At 41.3% G+C, this 24232-nt stretch overlaps 2 protein-coding genes across 6 annotated transcripts in view; one reads left to right on the top strand and one right to left on the bottom strand.

Annotated features, from left to right (window-relative positions):
- LOC118275373 (RNA-binding protein Pasilla) overlaps positions 1-19993 on the top strand; it is a 58114-nt gene extending 38121 nt beyond the window's left edge. For 3 of the 5 annotated variants that reach the window (XM_050695289.1, XM_035593294.2, XM_050695287.1), the window contains 5 exons: positions 6537-6690; positions 10241-10410; positions 11476-11845; positions 14681-14932; positions 15392-19993. In XM_050695289.1, coding sequence (XP_050551246.1) covers positions 6537-6690; positions 10241-10410; positions 11476-11845; positions 14681-14932; positions 15392-15612 — 1167 coding nt within the window. In that variant the 3' untranslated portion in view covers positions 15613-19993. The remainder of the gene's footprint in view (positions 1-6536; positions 6691-10240; positions 10411-11475; positions 11846-14680; positions 14933-15391) is intronic. The other 2 variants (XM_050695285.1, XM_050695288.1) reach the window with 2 other exon arrangements.
- Positions 19994-20137: 144 nt separating this feature from the next.
- Positions 20138-24189, bottom strand: LOC118275372 (putative inactive tyrosine-protein kinase Wsck). The gene has a single exon (XM_035593293.2). It carries the CDS (start codon positions 23901-23903, stop codon positions 21720-21722), a length of 2184 nt encoding a protein of 727 aa, XP_035449186.2. The 5' UTR covers positions 23904-24189; the 3' UTR covers positions 20138-21719.
- Positions 24190-24232: the final 43 nt, after the last annotated feature.

Genomic DNA, 24232 nt, shown 5'->3' with positions numbered 1-24232 from the left:
CGTTGATTTCGTTTCAAAATCTTCTGTGACTCGCTGCGCATTTTAACGACCTTATTTTGTGTGCGGTGCCTATTGCACAAAATTTTACGTACAAAGTAAAGGGTCATAAACATGTTGTATTTCAGGGGCCTGAATCATAAAGTACCGAGCTTGAATGCGCGGCTGAACAATACAACACAAATGTCACAATTATGCACTTATGTACACCAGTTTCCCGGGACGGGTTGATCGTTCAGTGCGCGCTGTGCCAAAACTATTATACCTATTTACATATTATTATTTGTTCAGCCTCTCCGCGTTACTTTGTTGGGTGTAAAGTGGAGCACTATGTATGTCAGGGTAGTAGAACCGAGCTACAAATTAAATGCTCGTTGAAATCTTTGTACTATTATGGGCATGTTCCTTTGTTTCGCGAAGTCAGTACACGAAAAGTTGTTACAGCGACATTATTTCATTTAAAACAAATTTTGCTTTAGTAAAATAATTACAGGCAAAGTCCCTCTGAACATTTTAAGCCGGCGGTGCTCAGCTTACAGGCCACGAGCGGCCGCCCGCCCGTCTGTCGGCAAACCAGGCTTTAAATTTTAGGTAATTAACGTAACTATTAGTTAAGAGGAACCTTTTCAGCGCCTCTTTAATGAATTATTAAAGTATTGTGTTACGAAATTTTGAACAAAATTGTGTTCAATATAGTGTACGAAGTGCCCTACTATCAATGAGTTTAAAAATTTGTTCAGAGAACGTGTAAAAAGGCTTTCAAGTGAGCGTTTGATGTTAAAAAATAATTTGATAATTTATATCGGTATACATATAAGAATAACATATCAAGAACACGATATCGATTAACTCATAATATACGGCTATTAAACATTAAATAAATTTTCTTCACGTTGTTCCTCGCGATGGCGTGAACGATTTTAAACGGTATCAACGCTGGCATATTAAATTAGCGGCGCGGCGAGGGCGAGCCACGTGTTCGGGAGCTCGCAAGTCGCAACACGTGCCCCGCGTGCTGATCAACTGATCAATAAATCATAATTGTACCGCCGACGTACATTGTTTTCTATTAATTGTTTTATGCTAAATACGAACCTTCTCTCACGGAGAAAGATATAGAAACCATTTACATCATTGTAGCTACACTATTTCCCTTACACGCCACACACAGTCACGTAAAATATTATATCTTACGTCAGTATTTTTGATACCGTTCGTATTTCATACAAAAGTGGATATCTAGAGTATGTAATTGTACGTGTTATCAGGTTATCACACACCTACACATGGACTGTGATTGATTTCATTTAATTTCTAGATAATATTTTGTTTTAGAGGGACACACAACTATTGTAGACGAAGTATGTCCTACATAAAATGAGTTCAGCGCACTTTATCTATGGATATAACCAGCATAATGTTGCTCAATGATGTCGGTACAGCTATAATACAATTGTTCCTCACGGCTGGTATCTTCGGAAGTAATGCTGAATGGGTGAAGTGTCGTGGCCGCATTACCGGCGTCGGTAGTGGCGCTCTGATCGGCGCGCGACCCGGTATCTCATGCGCGCCGAGCTGTGAATCGGAGACAGGCAGGCCAAGAAACAATGGAACATTTTATTTTATTCATTTGTATGGATAGTCCGCCGAATCACACTAAAGATTTTTATGTGGTATCAGATATCTTGAAAAGTTATAAATAAGTCTTTAAAACCTGTTGGTGTTAAAATTAGCAACACGTTGTACTTTAAAATGGAAACAAAAGAAAGACAAATTGTAATTTGATCATCGCCTTGTCTACCACAATTTCCTGCAGCTAAATAACTTTGACATTTCGATTTGTAATGTAATTGATAAGACATGTTGCAGGGAAAGAAGGAAAGTGTCATTTTACGTTATGGAAGGGTAACATTGATGAGGTTATAACGAAAGGGAAAAACCTTTCGGGTACGCGCTCATTCCAATATCATAATTTCGTTGACTTGTATCGGTATCGATGGAAAATGGCAGCGGAGATGGATACTGTACGACGTGGATGCTACTATATCATCGCTTTACAAGGAAAAACTCTTCCTTCCCAAATACTGGTACACTGCAACGCTGAACAGATTTTGTATAGTTGTAATCTGGGAACACATAACCATTACTGTTTCTGTTCCATTTAGCGATTCTCGATGGCGGGGCGAACGGAAAGTGATTACGCGCAGTAATTTGATGAGAAAACATTATCCTGTGTTCACAGCAGGTTGGCCAAATGAAAATCAAATTGTGATTGTAAGCAGAAACCGTTAGGCCTCCATATCAGACAATTTACATGCAAATGGCCGACCGCCGTTAAGGGCAACTTTGTATTCATAGACAAATGTATTTTTATTTATTGAGGTGGGCCACTCTGTTGGTCGCCTTCAGAAGAATTTCATGATGCCTATCTTGAAATTTCTAAACATTTGGACGTAATGGAATTCATTATTTAGTCCATGTTATATTAAAACAGGACAGGAAAATATTGTACTTGAAAGCTTTCATCGTGAAATGAATATCTAAAGCGGCAATTTCCATAGTAATGAATTTGAATGGTCACGTGTACAGGTCGGCAGCTGCGTCAGACGCTCAAATTGTCTGGTGACGGAGATGCCCGACAATTGAACATGGACTACACTGGCTCTCTAAAGCTTTGTCCGTGTCAGTAATTGTTGCACTAACTCGAGAATATTCCCTCTACTGAACCTTTTGTCCATTGTGACGTTGTTGGTCTGTAGGAACATTCATTCATATGTGGATCTCACCTTGCCCTGAAATGTCGGTTACTATCCATAAAGTAAACAAAATCGGCCTTTCAACTCCTTCATCTCTGCATTTAGACGAATATGTTTTCATAAGTCCACAGCTACCTATAGCCTTTTTTGAGAGACCGATGCTATAATGAGTGTCGCTACTTTTTGTCCGCTATGTCAAAAATGAAGCGAAGTATTTTAAAATATCTCCACACTGCAATGTCACTGAATCAACACGTAATAAAAATGTCTTTCCGAAGAAAATGGTGATATTTCGATGAAAGTTAAACACGAAACTGTCAAAGATGGCGATTGTTTGAACCTGTGACCTTTGAGAGCGGAACTTTTCACACGAACTTATTCTATTATTCAGTGTTATCTTTGAAATACCTGCGGAGTTGGAGACGGAGGGCGTGTGGAGGTCAGGGTGGTTGGAACGTCGCGTGGCAACTGCTGGAGTGTCGCTCGTCATCCATCACTGGTGATGTATGATTACATCGATTACTGCCATTGTACAGCAGTTATGCGCATTATGTGCGACTTCGCCACGCTTATTACAGCGGTTGGTCATTTTCATTGATCGTCACAAGTCGCGCTACTACATTCATGTTATGAAATAAACAAAGACATTGAAAGGTCGACTTTTTCTACATTTCATGAATGTATAATTCAAATATTATGCAAAACATCATCACTGTTGAATGTGCGTGGGATGTCTAATTTCTTTATTTACTGAGAAAGCTCTACTCAATTATTTATTTGAGAACATAAAGTAATCAAGCATTTTGAAGGGAGCAAACTGAATAATTTGCCTAAATTAATTCTTCGAAAACCTCTCCCTACTTTCGGTTAAGTATTTAATTATAATGTAAATAGAGCGCTTCGTGTTATCTATATTATCTATATCGGTTGTATAAAGCAGATCTAATACTTATATGTATGTACATATGGTACATATTGGTTCTATAACACATTGGCGTACCTAAAACGCTCGTCGATACATTGTGGGCGTACAGAGATATGGCAATGATAATGCCAAATAATAATTATGTCAATGGAGTTTGAAACAACTAATTTTACACACCGCAATATTTGCCAGCACTGAACAGCGACCACGATTAATGGGAATCTTCACCAAAATGATAATTAAAGTGCTCTCACTTGTCTACAACAGGAACGCACGTCACAAAATTACGTTTGAATTATGAAGTCAGCTGTGTGCGGTCGTGAAACCACAGAATACATATTTATACTATGCATGAGCTTCCGTTCCACTTGCGGAGAAATAAAAACATAAACCAGGGCTTGTAGAGGACAAGTACAAATGGAGTGCACCTATGTAGCGCACTGCAGCTCCGATCCTATCGAACAATGATTTATCGTGGCTGTTCGTCATTAATTACAAGCTCTTGTTACTTGGTTTTATTTGCGACTAAAAGGAAAGTAATCAACATACCGTTTAGAGTGGTAAAACTTTCTGGGAATAAGTTAGAAGACATGTTTACATTCCCATATGAGGCAGTATGAGCTGAGTGGTCGTTGCAAGGTCAAACTCGAATCACGTTCTGGTGCTATCGGCGTACGTAATTCATTAGTGTGCACTGCCGCGATAAACTCGTCTGTGTCATGCTCTGCATCTAATGTTGCGTCGACTCTTGGTGCCATGATCTCGACGGAATTAACGCAGGTTGCGGATGAGCCCCGATACCGTTGTATGCCGTCGCATATTTTCGGTGCTACAACATTCAAAACTTAGATCCAATACGAGTATTTGTCTTCAGTCAGATGTTTAATATTTTTTTCTATATAGTTCATTAATCTAGGAGTTGCCATTTTATCAACTGTCATGGGTGTACTAACATGTTTGTCTTCTAAGAAGTAAATACCTAGACACATTCCAATGAAGTAACTTCCCTTCAAGCAAAGCCAACACGTAGGACCATAGCTGTGACCGTTTACTCCATTGCTTATGTAACGGTGGCAATAACGTTTATTTCTAAACTGTTATCTTCTCGGCTGATTAGCGTTGGCGGAACACTGCTCGATATCGGCTGAGCGACTGCCGAGTCGCGAGTGTATCCAACCACGTGCGGTGACGTGCAGGGTCATAGATCAATATCGTGGGTCGAGAAAGGTATGGAGATACTGGGACCTTCGTTAAACCTCGCTCGAGACCCCTGCAAGTACTCGTGTGCTTGCATCTGCAGTGTAGTTAAAGTTATCGGATTTTTGGCTGTGCGCTGCGGGACTACTCTGCGGTCATTACATCACGCTGTGGGAGGGACCTTACGATAGTTATCAACTGTGCCCACTGCGGAGCTTCATTTTACAGTAATTGCCCTCGCCTACTGGCAACTGGCAACTGCGCAAAAATGGACACTCGGATATTACGTAACGCCTGTATTTTTCGGTTATAATACTTTGAAACAACTTATAATTGGCATTACTAAAATAATACATAATATAGATACTGTCTTTGAAGAGTATTAGGCTTGCTTTGTCACCGCTGTGTTGTGTAACAATGTAGTAGGTGACATGTCGCAGTACTCGCAATTAATTAGCTCCTGCTGCTGACACGGAGAGGACGACTACAGACGGATCCTTGTCTTTGTAAACGTTATTGTTCTAATAACTAATGTCATTGTATGTGGTACTTAATCATTATATTCCGGTTAATAGAACAAATAGAAAGTACTTATTCTCTCCCGTATTTTTGAGCTCTTAAATTATTGTTACGCAAACACAAATTTTGCCGGAGAGCAAAAATCTACGCATTTCGTAAACCTAATTCTGGGACCGTCCTTGTTAGGGTGGGCAAGTTATTTGAAATATAAGAACTCTACTTACTATAATTTACGATCACTTCGATAGGATCATTTAGATCTGGAGGCCTCGGGCTCACATTGTGGGTTCTCATTCTTCTTAAGTGATAAATCACAAGTATAATCGTGACCGAGAGATGGTTAAATACTTACGAAAGTTTGGTGTTCACTGAGAGTAAGTAGGCACTGTATTCTTTTGCCTACACTCGCATACGAGGATGCCACCCACTCACCCACCATGATGAATATAGAAGACCATTTGTAAGTAATTAACCTTTCATGAAGAGAATCTTAATTAAGTAGAACAAAAAGAAGAGATGCCAATCTATAGCAAACATGACACTCAGAACTGTTAAATAATTCATAAACAACAATCGAGAATGTCGTAATACCATATTCAACGATGCTAATGTCTGTCCCGTGGTAACGGCGCGTGGCGGATCCTTCACAATTATAATTCCTCGGCAATATTGTCTGTTTACGCAAATGCCATTTAACATAAAATCAAGTTTACAGTGTATTTAGGTTTTACTCACCCTTTGTTCTGCCGCACCCTCCATTTAAGAACATAAAAGCAGGCCTGCTCAGTTTTAAAGCCTACGTAAAATGGAATTTTAACGCTAGCCCGTGAAGCGTTGCTTTTATTTTAACTCGTTTTGATCGCCCGCCGTGGGAAAGTGCCTTGATTAATGATTTCTCTTGGAAAAACTTTAGATTAGCAGCGAAGTGCTTTGAGATAATTGCGATGGAAACTAAATACCACAACTGTTTATATTCACTTAAAGTTTGTGTCACTCCTCTTGTGTCTGTACATAAGTGACGCAGTACGCTTGTATCGTTGGGCGCGGTCTACTCGTGCAGCATCAGATCTTCACAACATGTCACTTGCAGTTCTCACTCGCCTCTTAACATTTCCATTACCACGATCACGTCTTCATTCCAGGTGAAGATCCTGGTGCCTAACTCAACAGCTGGCATGATCATCGGCAAGGGCGGCAACTACATCAAGCAGATCAAGGAACAGAGTGGCAGCTACGTGCAGATCTCGCAAAAAGCTAAGGAGCTGTCGCTGCAAGAGAGGTGCATCACCGTCGTGGGTGAGTACCCGGTACCCGGTACACTGGCTGGTCGCTGCGCCTGCATCGCCATCACATCACTGTGCACACACTACTGATGAACATTTCCTTAATCATATCTCGGACTGTGATGGCCTTTTTGTATTAATTCCAAAGCTCTACTTTCTTCTCTATTTACTGTGGGTCCTCGACGGGCGGGCGCTATTAAAATTAACGTCACCAAGGGGCTCCCGTAATTATTGTAATGAAGTGGGAACTGTAGGCACGTGAAAATATGTGCTCAATTAATTAAATATGAATGGAGTGCGGCCTGGATATCTGGGATCACGGCGAGCCTCATTAGATAAGCAGCCCCCTACAGCGTTCATTTGCAATTCACCGAATTATCCTATCTTTATTATTCACTGATAAGTTTTAAACCTTCGGCGTCCGTGGATTAACACCTCTGCGCTTAAGACTTCACTACCTTCGTATCCATAGGGAGTTAGCAAGTTTATTTATAGTGTAGTGTAATTAAACAATAAATATGCCAGGACGCGTTTGTTGCCAGACCGGTTATGACCATAATTAATACAAGTATACTGCTACTTGTCGGTTAATCAGCAGTACCCAGTTATAATTGTCCAATGAAGTACCTTTTGTTGGCTGTGTAGATGATTGTTTAGATCCACCTACATATATATCATCGTAAATAAATTCTTCCTCGTTTCCTAGCACTACGTAAAAGTTTACAAAGGCTTAAGCTACAAGTGACGTCCTTTCTCCTATAATGATCTAGACAGTATTAAAACAAGCGCTTGAACAATAGCTGTATCGAAACTGTCTGTAATCTGTTCTAGTGATGGACAAGCTTTCGCTGGCTATTGATGTGAATATTTTAAACATTGCATTCTACAAGTTTAGGATGGACGAGACTTGGTGGAATTTTAGCGGCTCAAATAATAAATACAATCAGATTTAACCCTATATCTTTCATTGCGGGATTTATAGTTATTGTTCTAGAACAATAACTTTTTGCTCGACATGTTTAAGCTTTCGCTTAAATACAGTCCAAGCGAGACACGTAATGTCTTCGTTGAACGTAGTCACGTTTATATCTCTAATGGAGCCACTGTTATTCTCTCGTGGAGTGAGTACGTGGCCCTTCGCTACGCTCCTCTAAATGTTACGAAAGTTCCTGGAAATACTTAATGGATTTCTTCACAGAACGAATAAATTGGATATAGAGATACGTCCTAAATTAATATTACTCTCATTTTAATCTATTTGCTTTGCCAAGGGTCCGGTAAAAATATTTCTTTTTTTCATGCAAATGTTAGTGTTATAAAAGATCAGCACTGACATGACACCCAGACGTAATGTTGCAACTGTCTGCCGAATGTCTGCCTAACATCTGCGAGTGAGAGGATTGAAGATATCGCCTTACACAATCACCGCTACAATTTACGGATCACCGGGTTTTACTTGATAAAGCTTTTGTGTATTTTTGCTATATTATGACAGTTGAGATATTGCAAAAAAATGTAAGTAAGTAAATAAGTCTAAATTCTTAAGCACAATCGGAGTCTCTTTCTCGGAGTTTTTTACCTAACATTTTGGAGACGCATTTTGTCAATTCATAGAAACTGTTTTGTATTATAATATATTTGTTTAAATTACAATACGAACTCATAAAGGACATGGAAATCTGATAGTTTTTTACCAGTGCCCTTCAGGCGAGGTCACGTTGAGGCCCTAATTGTAGCAGTCGGACTATACTTTTTGTTACAATAATCGTCTCTGCGCACCGAGCGGCCGGACCTTGTGTGCTACAAGCACCTCATTATACTCTAATGTCGAATATGCCTATGTCGGAAAATTGTGTTTCTTCCACGACAAATGAGGTATATCGATGTTTTCGATACACTCTGCTCCAAGGCTACATGAATAATAATATAACGATAACACAGACGCAACTTATCCTAGCGCTTATCAAAACATATACCCTATTGTTCTAAAAATACAAGCTCTTTAAAATTACCCACTGGAATAATACTTGGTATATTTGGTGATATTTTAAATTCAGCTGTGGGCTGACTAGCTGAAAGCCCGATTATCTGATATTGGATTTGCGGCATCCATATCGCGGTGGTTACGGATGTGGCGGGAAATTGTGCCGGATAGGTAACCGCGTCGCGTTTACCTCGCCCGCCCATAACCCGCCGCGGGACACTATTCGATAACATGAAAAGCTAACACGGAATAAGAAAAGTGTGTCCCAAGTTTGTCGTCGCAGATTGTGTTAGTTTTACATAGCAGTTGACTTAAGTCTTTCATGAAACCGTTAGTTCATTATTTTGCATAATTTTGTAATATATTTTGTGGAATTTTATGTGATACTTGAACAATTGTATTCCTCTATTTATCCACGGCAGCCTCCAAAGCTTCTAACCGCTAGCCTACCAGACAGTACATAAATAATAATGCATCATTTTATTATGCATAGTTAGGTATGTACCGCTTCTTAAAAATAGATATTCGCTTGACTAGTGCCGCACTAGAGTCAGCAGTAAAGGTCAAATCACGTCGCGTGGTGACAATGACTAATGACAAATTCTGATATTTGTGCAAGGTTGAAACACAGCATGGAGAATATACTAGGCATGCTCCGTCTGGAGACTTACTTTGACAAATAAAAGATGCGATCATCGCAGGACGTTTTGTAATTTTGTGACTCATTATAAAGATTTTGCGAGTAGATTGGTAGATATCTTTTAGCGGTTGCAAGGATGAGGACATGCTTTGGGAGTCCTGCGTCAAACAAATTAATTTCCTCTGTGAATTGGACCTATTAGCTGGCATTTTCTATACACAATACATATTGAACGAGAGCAAGTTAATAGTTACATTATTTTATTACATTATGTTACGATACAAGTACAAAGAAATACTACTCGATTAGATACACTACCTGGCTATTACTGCATTGCATCACTGCCACGAGGTAGCAACAATGTATACTTATTTGATTTTGCAGTTATTTATAGCCACCTCGAATACACCTTAGGTAGCACATTAGTTCCCATTTTCGTTAATTTAATTAGACCCTGATTAGGACGAGTGTTGCAGACACAAATACAGATTGAACAAAATGAAACATATTATTAATAGATAAAGCAAGCGCTGTGATATCGATCAACTATTATAATCTTTATGACAAGTGCAACCGAAGAGCAGCTCGTTGTGAAGTAAATCAGAGCAGTGAATTTATAATGCAATTAGAGATGTTTACGAGCGCAATAGATAGTTGTTGGCTATCGGTACCTGTGTGAACAGTGCTCGCAGTAGCATTAGCAGGAACAATGCGTGAAATGGTGCACAACTGGCGGCACGTTGCTGGCCCACTGCCACCGATACTGTACACACTATATTGTGCATTAAACACACATTTATAATGGGTTACTATATCTGTACGATATACACGCTGCGTGCAGATCATCTGATTGATCGATGGACAACTTTGGCATTAAATACCTAATTTTAATCAAATGTGAAACGTTGTACTTGACTAATAATATGTTGTTTCTTCCAGGTGAGAAGGAGAACAACAAGAAGGCCTGCCTGATGATCCTGCAGAAGGTCGTGGACGACCCGCAGTCCGGGTCCTGCCCCAACGTGTCGTACGCGGACGTGGCGGGGCCCGTGGCCAACTACAACCCGACCGGCTCGCCCTACGCCGTGCCCACCGCTGAGGTGAAAGAGGTGACCTCTCGTACACGCTCCTATGTCGTGACAGACCCCGGCTTGCGGGGCCCACGTACGCCGCTACACGCGCCCCACTTGGCGCACTATACCAGACTCTCATAATACAAAATGTTCTTCTATCATTTTGTATTAGGTCATGTCTCGTGTATTCCCCAAGTGTTGCGAGTGTAGCGCGCGGTGGCGCCCCCTGTGACACGAGCGTGTGCTAGTGGTGGCTGCGGCGCCCGACATGCATGCGCACACCCGCACCTCCTCCACGCACCGCACACCACTGCGGCACTCGATACTCGCCATCCTGCTGAGTAATGTGACTCGATACGAACGAAATGAAAACATTTTTTCTATTACTGTGCGTGATAGTAGTTTTGGAACATGACGGTTCATTGACAACCGATTTTGAAATAGAACATGATTTTATTGAAAATCATGTTTGATTAGCAATTCAATTTATTCACTATCTGAATTAATATACGTGTCGCATCGCAGTTTACTTTTACTCAGTAGGATGGTAAAATTATAATTGAATATTAAAGAGATATAGTGTAGAGTAAACAATGGCGTAGTTGAGCCGAGTGGTGGGCTGGTGCGTGGAGCGGACGGAGACACTGACACTAACCGCTTACACTGTGTGTACACTAGTACTGGTACACTGAACTAACTGTCCTACATCTTGACCTGGGTTCTACTGTCTACTCTCAGTTGTTACCTATTCTCTATTTATATGTACATACTCTTTATTTGGGAATCCTATCTTTATATGGTGGTGGGGTTTGAGTTCTCTTTCCACACGTGACACAAATACATGAATGTTTAAATGTTGTCTATAATTCTATTTTAGAGTTACATAATATATAATCGTTGTCTGTGTTTGATAGAATTGCACGCATATTTAATGTAACTGTAAATGTCCAATGTGTGCTAATTTATATTGGCCGATGTAAGATACATATCTTGCTAAATGTTAAAGTCGATATTTTATAAAAGAAAATAAGACAAAAAATGAAGTGTCAGTGGTGCGAGGCGTGCGCGGTGTAACCCGTACTGAGCGTATTCGTGTGACAGAACCACGCGCTGAGCGGCGTGGGAGGAGGCGTGGGCGGCGTGCTGGTGAACGGCGCGGGCGTGGGCGGCGTGGCGGGCGGGCTGGGCGCGCTGTCGCTGTCGCTGTCGCTGGCGCCGCCCGGCTCGCAGCCGCCCGCGCCGCTCACGCAGCACACGCTGGACCACATCAAGGCGGCGCTGCGCCAGGCCGGCTACAGCGAGGCCGGCATCTCCGAGATCGGCGCGGCGCTGGCGCTGCTGGTGAAGCACGGCGTGCTGGGGCTGGCGCTGCCGGCCGCGCTGCCCGCGCCGCCGCTGTCGGCCGCCTACTTCCCGCTGCCGGCGCAGGACCCGCCCGCCGTCTTCGGGCCCATCGGACAGGTGCCGCTCGGTACGTACTCCTCGCCACACTCCACACACACACTCACCTCTATATGAATTCACTTGAAACATTCTGCGTCATCCAAGACTTATTTAGTATCTGCTAACGGGCTCTCTAATTTAAATGTTTTAAGATTAGTAATTTCCATTCCAAAAACTATAATATTATTTGCTCAAATAAGCCTTAAGACGCAGTGTCAAGATTGCCGTGCCTTCTTCACGCAGCACTCAAACTATTCAGAACATGTAGTCTACTAGCCATTACTTGCACAGCATAATTTAAAACAAACGGTAATATACTCAGTTTTCCGTAATTTTAAAATACGAAACGAAATACTAAAATGTTTGCGCAAATTTGCGCAAGTTTTTCCGCAATATTAGCGCATTAAAGACCGTTGCCTGTATAAAGCACCGCAGTCACGGCGGAACTAGCTGTACAACCAAATCAATACACAAGTACCGCCAGTTATACTGCAGGAACTATTGAATGCAATCTACTGCAACTGAGTCCCTACTTACACCAACAGTTATATTGTTCAAACAGCTAGCTGCTACACACAGACACGATATTATATAAATTGATGTATTGTATTGATAAAGCCAGTAAATTGGAATTTTATTACACTTTGTAATTATTTTAATTTGCAGTAAATACTAATTTTTTATGTACCTAATTGAATTAACTAATTCTAGACTATATTATTGTTTAAAGCGTTAAATCTCCATTACTGGTTTTATTAATAAAATATTTATGTACAGAATTTTTGAAGGTTTTTTAATGTTATAAAGTTGGGTCGTGGAGGTCACTGTTGGATTCGTTTAGTAGATTATTACTACCAGTTAGCCTGTTTTAAAAATTCTGTACAGAATAAGTAATTATTGTTTTAAATTATTTTGAAGGTAATTACAAAAGTATACTGAAATTGGAATGTTGGTATTTTACAAAGGGGGTAAATAGAGCAATTTCAGTATATTTGTTCGTAAATCGTTATAAACATGAAAGTGTAAAGTTGACTCGATAGTGTCCAAAAGTTGACGTTGGGTACCCGCCCGGCTCGCGCGGCGGTGGCAGGGACACCCGGCTGTGGTACATACCCTCACACATCGCTTCCAAATTCTAAATTTCACAAAGCTTTGTCATTCTGTCTTGGTATCTGATTGGCTATCTCGTGATAATTAATCAATAACTTTCAAATATGCTTTCGTTCTCACTCTGCCGTGTTTTATTTCAAATGAAATCTCACAAGAACATTTCATATATTTCTGTTACGTTGTCTGGTTCCAAAACAAAATGAGTCATAAGGCTGCATGCTACCGGCGTACGAAGTAAGTGACAGCGGGCACACGTGTCTAATGCACAGACGTTTTTCAGGTGTGGATGTGATATCAGATTACACACAGCAAATGATGTGGGCCTATAAGTGCTACCAAAAAGACTAAAACATGTCAGGCATATTGTCCTATGCAGTGGCCGTGAAATATATTGACTTTTGAAACGAAACACGGTTATATACTAAGAAAGACTGTATACTATGTCGTTATACTTGCATGCTTAGAATAATTTGATGGTGTATCACGTGTTGTATTGCTGATCCTAATAACACTATTGGCTTACAGTTTTATTTTTTGTTTATTTAATCTTTCTAAAGTTCTTTTCCAAATTCTTGACCATCGCTTTACCATACCATTCTGTCGGCAATACATAACATGAGCTTGTGTCGTGGACGGACCGTGCAAGACCGAGGCCCAACTCGCATCCCGAGGTGGGTCGCTTATTGTTCTCTCAAATATTAACTTGATATGCTATTTATTTTTGTAAATGAACAGAACTATCACACACTGGATCTAAGACAATCTGTAACACTGTTTACCTTGGCTTGTTGACAAAGTCCGGTCCACGACACAATAGAATAGAAAGAACAACTTTAAAGTACAATGTTGTAACTTGGGAATACGTTCTGTAAACATATTCTGTGTATGTTGTAACTTCCAGCAGTGTGTACAAGTATATGTTGTACTCTCGATCACGTACTCTAGTTTGAGCAAATTATAGTTTTGTGTAGTGGTAGACAATTTGTGAGAATGTAAATAAAGTTAAGTTGTTTCTATGAGACACCAACAAATGCGGCAATCGGTAAAGTTGTTCTTTTGTGTGGTATCATGTATCCGTTGACGGTCCGCGGCGTCGTCTCGCACAGCACATAGTTCCGCACTCGCTAGTGCTAGACTAGTGCGCACTGTCCCATGCATGACAGTACCTGCAGACCTGCATAGCTGCATACACTTGTACTCCAGAATTGACAATATTTCAGCGTGTCAACTTTACCTAAATTATGCTGTTTACTGTCCGCCATTGTTGTACTTTTTGTTAAATGCATTACCAAATTTTATGTTATGTTGCGTATGTATATTGTTTGATGTTTAGATAAAAGCGAACTAGTCTGCCGCATTAAGTCAATGAATTTCTAAAAGACAACAATACTATTGAACTTGTTTTGTTGTATTTAATTTTGTTACTCTCCAAGTAGAGATCAAAATTTGACCGCGTCACAGACAGATAGGTAACGGATAATGGGGAGTCTGAATTTAGTTTGGCCACGCACGCTGAAATATGAGATATCACATTTGGTAACGTGGAAGTACGTGCGTGGGCGAGTACTCGCTAGCGAGCGAGGTGGCGGTGCGTGCGGGCGGCGGCGGCGCCAGCTAACACGTAACTCTGTCCGCAACAGCGCGAAACGTTCTAATGTAAGGTGTGAGTGCCGCGGGGCGCGGGGCGGGGGCGGGGACTGGGAGGGGACGCGGGAGGGCGCAGTGCGGGTGCTGACGTATGACGCGTCCGCAGGCGGCGCGCGCGGCGGCTCCTTAGAGCGTTTCGCGGAGGTTGCATTCGAGGCGCTTCGCCCCCCAGCCGTGGCGCCCATCTCGCTGTCGGCCGGCGTGGGCAGCGTGGGCGGCGTAGGAGGCGTGGGCGGCGTGGCCGGCTTCCCCTCTGCCTCGCTGCTGCCGCTGTCCAAGAGTCCCACGCCCGCCGACGCGGGGGCCAAGGACTCCAAGAATGTCGAGATCGCAGAGGTCATCGTCGGGGCTATACTCGGTCAGTCACGTTTTACACTCTTCACTTTTTTATTTTACTTTGTTATCATGAAATAAAATCGGTGCAGACCATGGACACTCGCAACACCAGAGGAGTTATGAGTGTTGTTACCATTTTGGGGATTGGGGTATGTGATAATTGATGATGGGGCCTCGTATAAGATAAAAATACTTAGATCCTCAAATCGATATATCTTCGAAAGTATTTGTTTCCGTAAGAAAATAAAAAATACGTGTCTACTGCGTGAGGCCGTAATATAACTCCCATTCGTGCCGAAGCTCGTCTCCCACACATTTAAGTAATACTGTCCACCAATCTCTTTACCGACCAAGCACTTCAGCCCAACCTTAAACATTTTAGACGATAAAAGACGTTATGTTATGAAAATCCCCTTTAGTGGTCCAATGAAAATGAAATGAAATTGCGACCCATGTGAGAGCTTGCGTTGTGTTGTTGCAGGCCCCGGCGGGCGCAGCCTGGTGGAGATCCAGCAGATGTCGGGCGCCAACATCCAGATCTCGAAGAAGGGCACGTTCGCGCCCGGCACCCGCAACCGCATCGTGACCATCACGGGCACGGCCACGGCCATCAGCAACGCGCAGTACCTCATCGAGCAGAAGATCCAGGAGGAGGAGCTGAAGCGCACGCGCCACAACGCCATCTCCGGCCTCATGCAGTAACCGCCGCCACCCGACCGACTACACTCTGTACATTTCTTGTATTTCGTTCTAGCGTAGTGTCTAGTTCTAGTCAAACACTGTTGGATCACAGACCGTCTGCGTCGCTCGGTCACCTTAAACTATTGGCGCGAGTTACCTGACTCTAGTTAAGAAGTTTTGTTTTGTTTTAATCTGACGGAGGATATAATTTATGCAGCTGTAGGCACGCCCCGCCGGGGCCCCGGCCGCCACTAGCTCGGGGCCCCGCCGCTCACTTTACGTTCTTATCGTGATGACAAGTCATTATTTTGTTCTGCCTAGCAGACGTTATTGTTGTTTAAGATATAATAATGAAAATATTGTGATATCTCCTATCACGGAAATTCCTATTCCATACACATATTATTTTTGTATATTATTCACCACAGCATACATTTTTTTATTTACAAAGTTGAGTTCATTGTAAATGTTACCATTGATAAGTTATTTTTCTTTAGTTTATTAGGATTAGTGATGTGGTTAATTAATGAATAATAAACCTACGCTCGCGCGACGTCCCGCTGGAGACGGCGCCGACGTCATACGCAACACTGTGGGAGTTTAGGAGCTGAGTCCTACCAAAGTTTTATTTACTGACATGCTACCGCAAGCGTCGCCGTGGTGGCGCCCTCTACCGACCGCTCCGACTGAGACGTTCACGCGTACTTCGTTTAGTCCGACCCAGCCAGCGGCGGTCGGCGGCCGGGCATGTTGCAATAGTCGCCGGTAGAGGGCCACCCAGTCTCACTCGGGGCTAGGTACCAACCTGGCGAGCTGTTGTTCATTCCTGATTTCTCTCGGTAAAGATCTTTATTTTTTTATACATTTATAAAACAAAATGAAAATATCTAATCGTTTTTAAATATTTTTTTTATTAGGAATGTTTCATAGTTATTGATTTGTTGTCGGTCTAAATTTGTCTTACGATATAAGTACAATTTAAATAATAATAATAATAGTAAATGCATGTCCAGACTAGTAGATGAAAGTAATAAGAAAATATTTTAAACATTTTAAATGCAGATTTCTATATTATCGAGATGACAATATAAATGATATATTCTTATTTACAGTTACTATATTGATTGAATATTTTATTTTTGCGCCGTCGTTTAACCAAGACGTTCTTTTAGTGTCTGTTAGTGTCCACACGACGACCACTGCCGGTCCGGTTCGGCTGCGACCCGGAATCAGATCTACCAAATACTTAACGATGTAGGGCTGCAGCGAGGTGGCGGCCGGCAGCGGTCTGCGTGTGATGGTAGAGTTACATAATATTATAAACTGTGATTGTTTTCGTCGACATTGTCAAGGTACTACGTGTCAGTCTCCACTTAGTGTAGAAGCCGTTCGGTACTTCGTCGGAGGGTAGTTATAAGTTGTGTTTGTTTACCTCAGAAGTGCCATCGTTCTAGATACAGGATTAGTGAGGTGAGCCTCTCGACTTGTCCAATGTTTCGCACGACTACTTGCTGTCTAACTATTCGGGCCCGCGTTGGGCGCCAGCGCGTACTACGGTAACATGATAATGCAGATAGTCTACTGGTTGACTCGCGAAGGCGGTGACTACATCAAATGTGAATAAACGTATGAAGTACAAAAGAAAACGTATTCATAATAAATGATATAATAATTTGAAATCGGCTTAATGATGAAAGCTAATGTACGATGATAGTGTTTAAGGAATCGGAATTGAGAGACAATTTCTCAGCTAATTCATTCACAATTACGCGATTATAATATAAATATTTTAACTAATTAATAATTAGGGAAGTGAGCACGTTCTATTCGCCATAACCTCGTACTTCCGTGAGAGTGAAATAATAGTACTCGTACGTCGTAAGCTGCGGCGTGCGCGCGCGCCGCTCGGTGTAACTTGTGGATATTGTTAACTGATCTATTACATATATACGTGTGTTATGTAGTTAACATTCGCAGTGTAGTGTGGCATTACAGTAGCTAGTTAATATTTATATAATATTCAATCTTTAAAGTATATACATAAGTAAAGCTGTTGGATACATTTCCGGTGTTTTCGAATTTTCTCATCTTAACTATGTATAATGGGGGTAGGTACAGATATCGTCTTGTGTCAATTAATTAATATGTCTGTGCGTTCGCGGTGGCTACAGCCGGGGAACTGATGGGTTTGGGTGGGTACTATGGTCGGGCCGACGCCGGCGCGTGGCATGTATGTGTATGCAGGGCGGTGGAGTGACGCGCAGTGACCGCGAGCACACAGACGACGGTCGTGTCGGCCGCGGCCAGAACGCGAATCGCCTGTCACGTCGATTTAACAAGCTCAATTTTAATCGCAACTAAATCTTGATTAGTCGGTACGTATAAGTCAAATGCGTCAATTAAAAGAAATGTATGGTTTCCAAAAAATGAAATATCATTTCACGGTTCGGGCGAGCTCTGGGGGGTAGACATAGTTTCCGTCTCGTTTCTTCACTCTCTCTTTCTCTCTTTCTTAGTGACTGTGTTGTTAGTGGGCGCGGCGGCCGGGGCTCGGGCCGGGCGCGTGACGTCACGCCGCGGACGACCGCCGCGCCGACACTTGATAGTTAACAATGGAACTCTAGTTAGTTATAATTAACCTATTTAAAATCAATATAATTAGATAATTTTAAAATTACTGGGAAAATGTTAATGTTGTTATACTGAAGTTGTTACAATATTTGAGAGTATATTAACGTGAATACAAAATACTTTAAGTGCGGTAATCATAATCCGGATAGTTTATCGCGTGGTAAGATAATAAGCAGTAGATGATCGTTGATCGCCCCGACTAGCACTCGGCAGCAGAAGGCGGCCCCGCGAGCCGCGCGCCACTCCCGCACCTTCACCGTCACTGTGTAATGCTGTTACGATTAAGGAATTTCAATGTTGTAGGATAAGGTAGCTAGTTGTCATTCTTCATTATACGGAACTAACGCAGAGGTTTCTCTCGGCACTCCGAGCCGGCACGTGGCGACACTCTGGCCGCGCGTCTCCTCGCATCCTCCCATTTTAATTTTAATAGCTAAATGTTGTTGAATTTGTTGATAGAGTGGTTTATTGTAATTACTATAGGTAGTCTAGTGGGTATACACGCGAAGGTGGCAGCCGTTGGGTGCGCTAGGATAGAGTAAGGTTCGATACTGTGTTTAGGAAAATGGCTGTGCGTTCAAGTCGAACTCAACATTAAGACATCACCATAACGCTTGTTTCTGATGGGCGCGAATCGCACACGACGCTCGCGCGCTCTCCGCTCGGCGCTCGCTCGTGACTGTACTCGGGGTACTCGCCGGGACTCGGCGCACTCGGGCGCTCGGCGGTACTCGGCAATACTCGGCTGCACTCGGCAGTGCTCAGAGCGCGCTCCACTCACTATCTGTATATAATTGCATAACATTTTTCATTTACGTTACTCTCCTTGCTCATTGTCATCAATTTATTAAAGACTGAGGAATCAACTCGCGCATATTGACATCGTCACGAACGCGTCCCAAACGGTAGGGATTTAATTGTAATATATAATTGTTTATTAATCATTAAAATAAAAATTTCGCTGTGTTTCATGTGGGCTAGTCCGCCAGGGCGTTGTCGTGTGCGATTCTCGCAGTACACTCGCGGTGTTTAACGTTTTCATTGTTACACGTCAGTTTTATTGTTAACGCCCAAGTTAAAGATTCCCGTGAGTTGGCCGCTGCTGCGAGTGTACGGAGTGAGCGGGCGGCCGGCGCCGGCCCGGACCGGACCGGCCGGGGCCGACACTGCCGGGCCGGCGCCGCCCGCCCGCCGCGTACGTACCGGCCTCTCGGCCTCTCGGCCCCTCGGCCCCTCGAGCGCCGATCAGTCGTTGTCTCATCAACCTTTACACATGTTGAGATTGATATGTTATACTAATTCTATTGAATTATAACTTGTTGCGTATTATAAGTATGTATAGAGCGAGCTCCGGCTCCGTACGTTATGTGTAAAATGTCATACGTTGATAACATTTGTTGCTGTACAGTTCAGTGATGGAATTTTTATTTTTTATTATTAATATTTTTTGTTAACTTGGTTTACGATAAACGGGTCTGCAATGTTATGTAACGAGAATATAATTTTTAATTAAGTTTGAATTTAAAAACAATGTTGAATAATAAATATGTTTTGAATTTAAAATTCACTATATTTTAGTCAATGTTTATTATTGTTTAGTTAGTTGTACTGTCAGATTGATTTTCTAATGAAGTGTTATTTTGCAATGTTGTAAATGATAAGAGGTAAAATGGAAGGATACAATGTCTTAGTGTTTAAAAGCTCGAAACCAATTGAAAGGTACCTTGAACATTGTCTATATTATATTAACATTAATAAATGCAAAAATTAAGTAATGTCGTTTTAATTCATAATCACCTCCGCGAAATATAGGTACCCACTTACTATTTCAGATGATAGGTTGGCTCCTCTGCTAGAGGTAACGAAGAATAATGTATTTGAGTCAGCAGCGGTATAGTAATAATTAAACTACAACTTTTAATATTATATAATTTTATTATAAAAAAAATATACAGGTTACATAATAAAAAATTTACACAAAAATGAGATTTCGTACAAAAATACGAATAAATGGACGGAATTCCTTATTTCAGATCACTGAATATTTAAATAAAATCTTATGAAACTAAATGTAGGAAATCATTATAAAGTAAATTATAACAGAAATAATTAAACGGTAGACACAATAAAATACATGAAAACCATACGAATCTTATAATAATTATAGAAGCCTTTGTCCGAGGTATTTACCCCAATACTTAGTAAATAGAATACTGTTAATATATAGCATAGTGAAGAAAAGTGAGAGCTGAGTAGTTCATATAATAAATACAGTATAGAATACTTGAGATTATTCTCCAATGATTTTAATTACAACTTATAAACTAAGTACCTACCAGTGAACATAGTCATATTTATGTTTAAAATTATACCCATCGTTTATGTAGATCATTATACAATATTTTTCTTGTTAAGCCTAAATATACAAATCATTAGAAATACTGAAAATAAAGCTCAAAGGAAACTGATCGTCGACACAAGTCAAATTAGAAACTATAAAATCGCATGAATAATGATTTTATCGATTTCATTAATCTGATTATTCACCATGATTTTCACAAACAGTCATGTCAAGCCATTACATACTCATAAAATTGATTAAAATTCTCAGTTTCGATACATAACAATGCCTAGCAACATAAGTACGATTATTTGATAAAGTAAGAGGATTATCTTCATATTAAAACTAATTTAAACTAACATAATATACATACGTAGAATCGTAGGATATTCAGTTTAATGTTGGATACATATTTATAATGCAAACACTATCCAGTTGAGTACTTAAATAGTTGTCAAATGTACTCTTCTGAAATTACTCTTGAAATTCCTGTAAATGCTATTTAACTTAGAGCTACAATATAAAATCTACATTTATTGAGAAGGGTAACATGTTGCGGGACTGTCACCTGCGTGAAGGGTGGACTTCAACGTGCGCAATATTTCTACGTACTTCTGTAACTACAGCTTGGTTAATTTGGTTAGTATAAGCGCCAACTGGTAAAATAATGTTCCAGTAACTATTTGAATACACTAACTCTGTAGTAGAAAGTTAATTAGTTAAATTAACATTTTCCTATTAAAAATATGTATAACATTTTTAAAAATGCAGTCACAAATACTATGCGCCTTTAAATATAAGATGACTACTACGTGATTACGTTAAATTAGTCTAAATGTCTTTTAGTGGAGCTTTGTATAAAATCAGCAATTCACCGTAGTTGGTATTGGTGCCGCGAGCGGTCAACAGCGCGTGATCATTTGTTCCGCGTGACCACAACCGCTAGCTTCTCAGTTAACTTGCATGGCGAACAAACAATACACATATTAGTTACAAAATAAAAATCTAGTTTAGAAAATATCAATTCCTTGTCCTTCATAGTAAATTAATTCCATTGCTGCTGGTTTCCCGACCTCGTTTTACACTCGAGTAACAAACATAACTCTTTGGAAGCTAATAATCCTATGTTTTGGTTAGTTGCCTAATGCTTAAAATACTATGATACGATTTCGTACTGCGCTACATGCGGTTCGTAGTCGAAACCATTATAATGAGTAAAACTCAGACTCCTGCAACCAGAAGCTTCGGCGAATGGCTTCAATTCGTGCACTAAGCCAGAGAATGTGGGTCTCTCGTCAGGATCCACCTGCCAGCACTGCAGGCAAAGCTGGAACAGGTCGTCACCTACGTACGACGGCTGCGATGGCCGCATGCCTCGAAGAATGCGGGCTGCTACGTCTTTATTAGCACTATGGAAATATGGAGTGGCTCCTATCGTGAGTGCTTCCCACATGAGGATACCAAACGACCAAACATCTGCCTTCGGGTTGAATCTAGTCAGTCGCAACATCTCGTGCGACGTCCAGCGCGTGTAGTCTGGAGTCTCGTGCAATGGTCTCATGTGAGATAATCCAAACCCGGACACTTTCGCGACACCGTTTTCACTGAGCGCGATGTTACGACAACTGAGGCGTTTATGTAAAATCTTCTTACTGTGCAAGTATTCTATACCTTGTGCAATGTCAACAAAGTACTGAAGCAGTCTGTTCTCTGGCATCAGACAGAATTTGTTGTTTTGAAGGTCCCTGTGTCTGCTCTGAAGCAGCAAATCCTTCAAACTCTGTTTGCTATCTTCAAGAACTACAAATAATGTTGTATTAGTTTCACAGAACCCTATGAGTGAGATCACATTCTCATGTTCACTGGACTTGATAAGTTGGTCCAGTTCCTGCAGCATTAGTTTCTTGTCTGATCTCTCCAGCTCTCTGTCAGCTACTACTTGCACTAGGCCAGGAGTCTGGGCCCCATGTTGCTGCACCTTTCCTCTGGTAAATTTGCCATAGCTGCCAACACCAACAATGCAAGAAATATCAATGTCTATAAGGCTTCTAGGTATGTTCCACAGTTTTCTTTTTAAGTTGCTGTAATAATCAACCCTCTCATGTTCTTCTTCTATGAAACCTGAATTCTCTATCTCCATGCACGGTTCACTAAGACTTAATGGCATTGACTGGGAGCCTCTCTGAGATCTTACTAGCTGTATTCTCTTACGCAAGATTATGAGCAGCCCGACTCCGATTAGAAGTAGAACCACACTAATAGCTATGGCAGCCCCAAGTGCTATCACCAATGGAGAAGTTTCCTCCGGTTCATTGATATTCAATATAATTTTCTTAGTTGATTCTGCATATCTGATTCTCTTCACAAAATCCTTTTCACTTACCACACCTAAAGACACATCTATGTCATTGGTCAGAGGTAGAGGAGCATTGTAGAATCCATTGTATGTATGTCTGTCTCCGATGATGAAATCATGTTTAATATCATCAGGGTCCAATTCTGCTGTAATGTAGTAAGGGAGCCCTTGGTCACTGGCATATGTGTAATTGCCCAAGTTTTCAACTATGAATCCTTGTTGGTACAACTCCACTGAGACTACAATCCTATACATAGACACAGGACCATTTACATTCTTAGCTTCAGGGATATGCACCACCATTCTATCTCCTCTCCTTTCTCTGATTTCTATATCTGGAGGACTGGGATCTGGAGTTCCAATCACAGTTTCCACTGTGGTTGTGATATTTGGGCCTTCAAAGCCATCATTGACTGCCACCACTCCTATTTGATATTTAGAGCCAGGTTGCAAGTTCAACAGTTCAGTGTAAAAGGTTTTATTAGACACTCTCCATTCAAGATCTATAAGGGCAAAGTCAGCATAGGTCTCAACTACTATAGCTCTTATAACATAACCAGAAATGGATGAGTATGCAGCCGGGGCTGTCCAGCGCACCCTCAGCGTAGTTTCCGTAATGTTAGTAATATTGATCGATGTTGGTGGCCCAGGAGAGAACACCTCGGTGTCGTACACACTGGCGGCATTTTCTCCGCCGCAAAACTGAGTGTCATTCTTAGGACATCGAGTAGGACAAGACTCCAGAGGTAGTTGAAAATTACCCGGCTCATTCCCACAGAAACACGTCGATTCATTACCTATGATTGCGTATTTGTAGTATACTTGCTCACACGCCGACAAGCAGACATCCACAGACTGGCCAGTATGGGTGTTGAGGACATTTTCGACCATCAACTTATAGCAGCCGATGTAGTCGCCACGGTCGCCGCTGCAAGCCCACGTACACAACAACAATAACACAAATATGTAATACTGTCTCTCCATTGTGTTCTTATGTGTAATTGACTCATACAGTGGGACTACTTGACGTTTTGTTTACGCCCAATACGAAATCTTTGTTCACACCCGGTTTTGGAGTTGGAAAATCACCAGTGCAGAGTATTTATAAAACATGACGTATATCATGTTAAAAGTTATGTTTAGTTAAGTTTTAGTACAATAAACATGCGAAAAATGTACACACTGCACCGCGATGCTCTAAGTTTGTTCGTTACCATTCGTTACTATTTTGACAGTTTTGACAGCTGAGGCTGTCTCTGTTTAGGCTTGGCAGCAATTGACAATGTTTCTACATTACAGCGAATCAATTATTT

Source organism: Spodoptera frugiperda, chromosome 8, assembly GCF_023101765.2.
Source record: "Spodoptera frugiperda isolate SF20-4 chromosome 8, AGI-APGP_CSIRO_Sfru_2.0, whole genome shotgun sequence".
NCBI classification, from domain to species: domain Eukaryota; kingdom Metazoa; phylum Arthropoda; class Insecta; order Lepidoptera; family Noctuidae; genus Spodoptera; species Spodoptera frugiperda.
This window is presented reverse-complemented; position numbering and strand designations above follow the sequence as displayed.

Excerpts from the sequence above, each read along its gene's own strand:
- LOC118275372 (XM_035593293.2), bottom strand. The coding sequence starts at position 23,903 with ATGGAGAGACAGTATTACATATTTGTGTTATTGTTGTTGTGTACGTGG.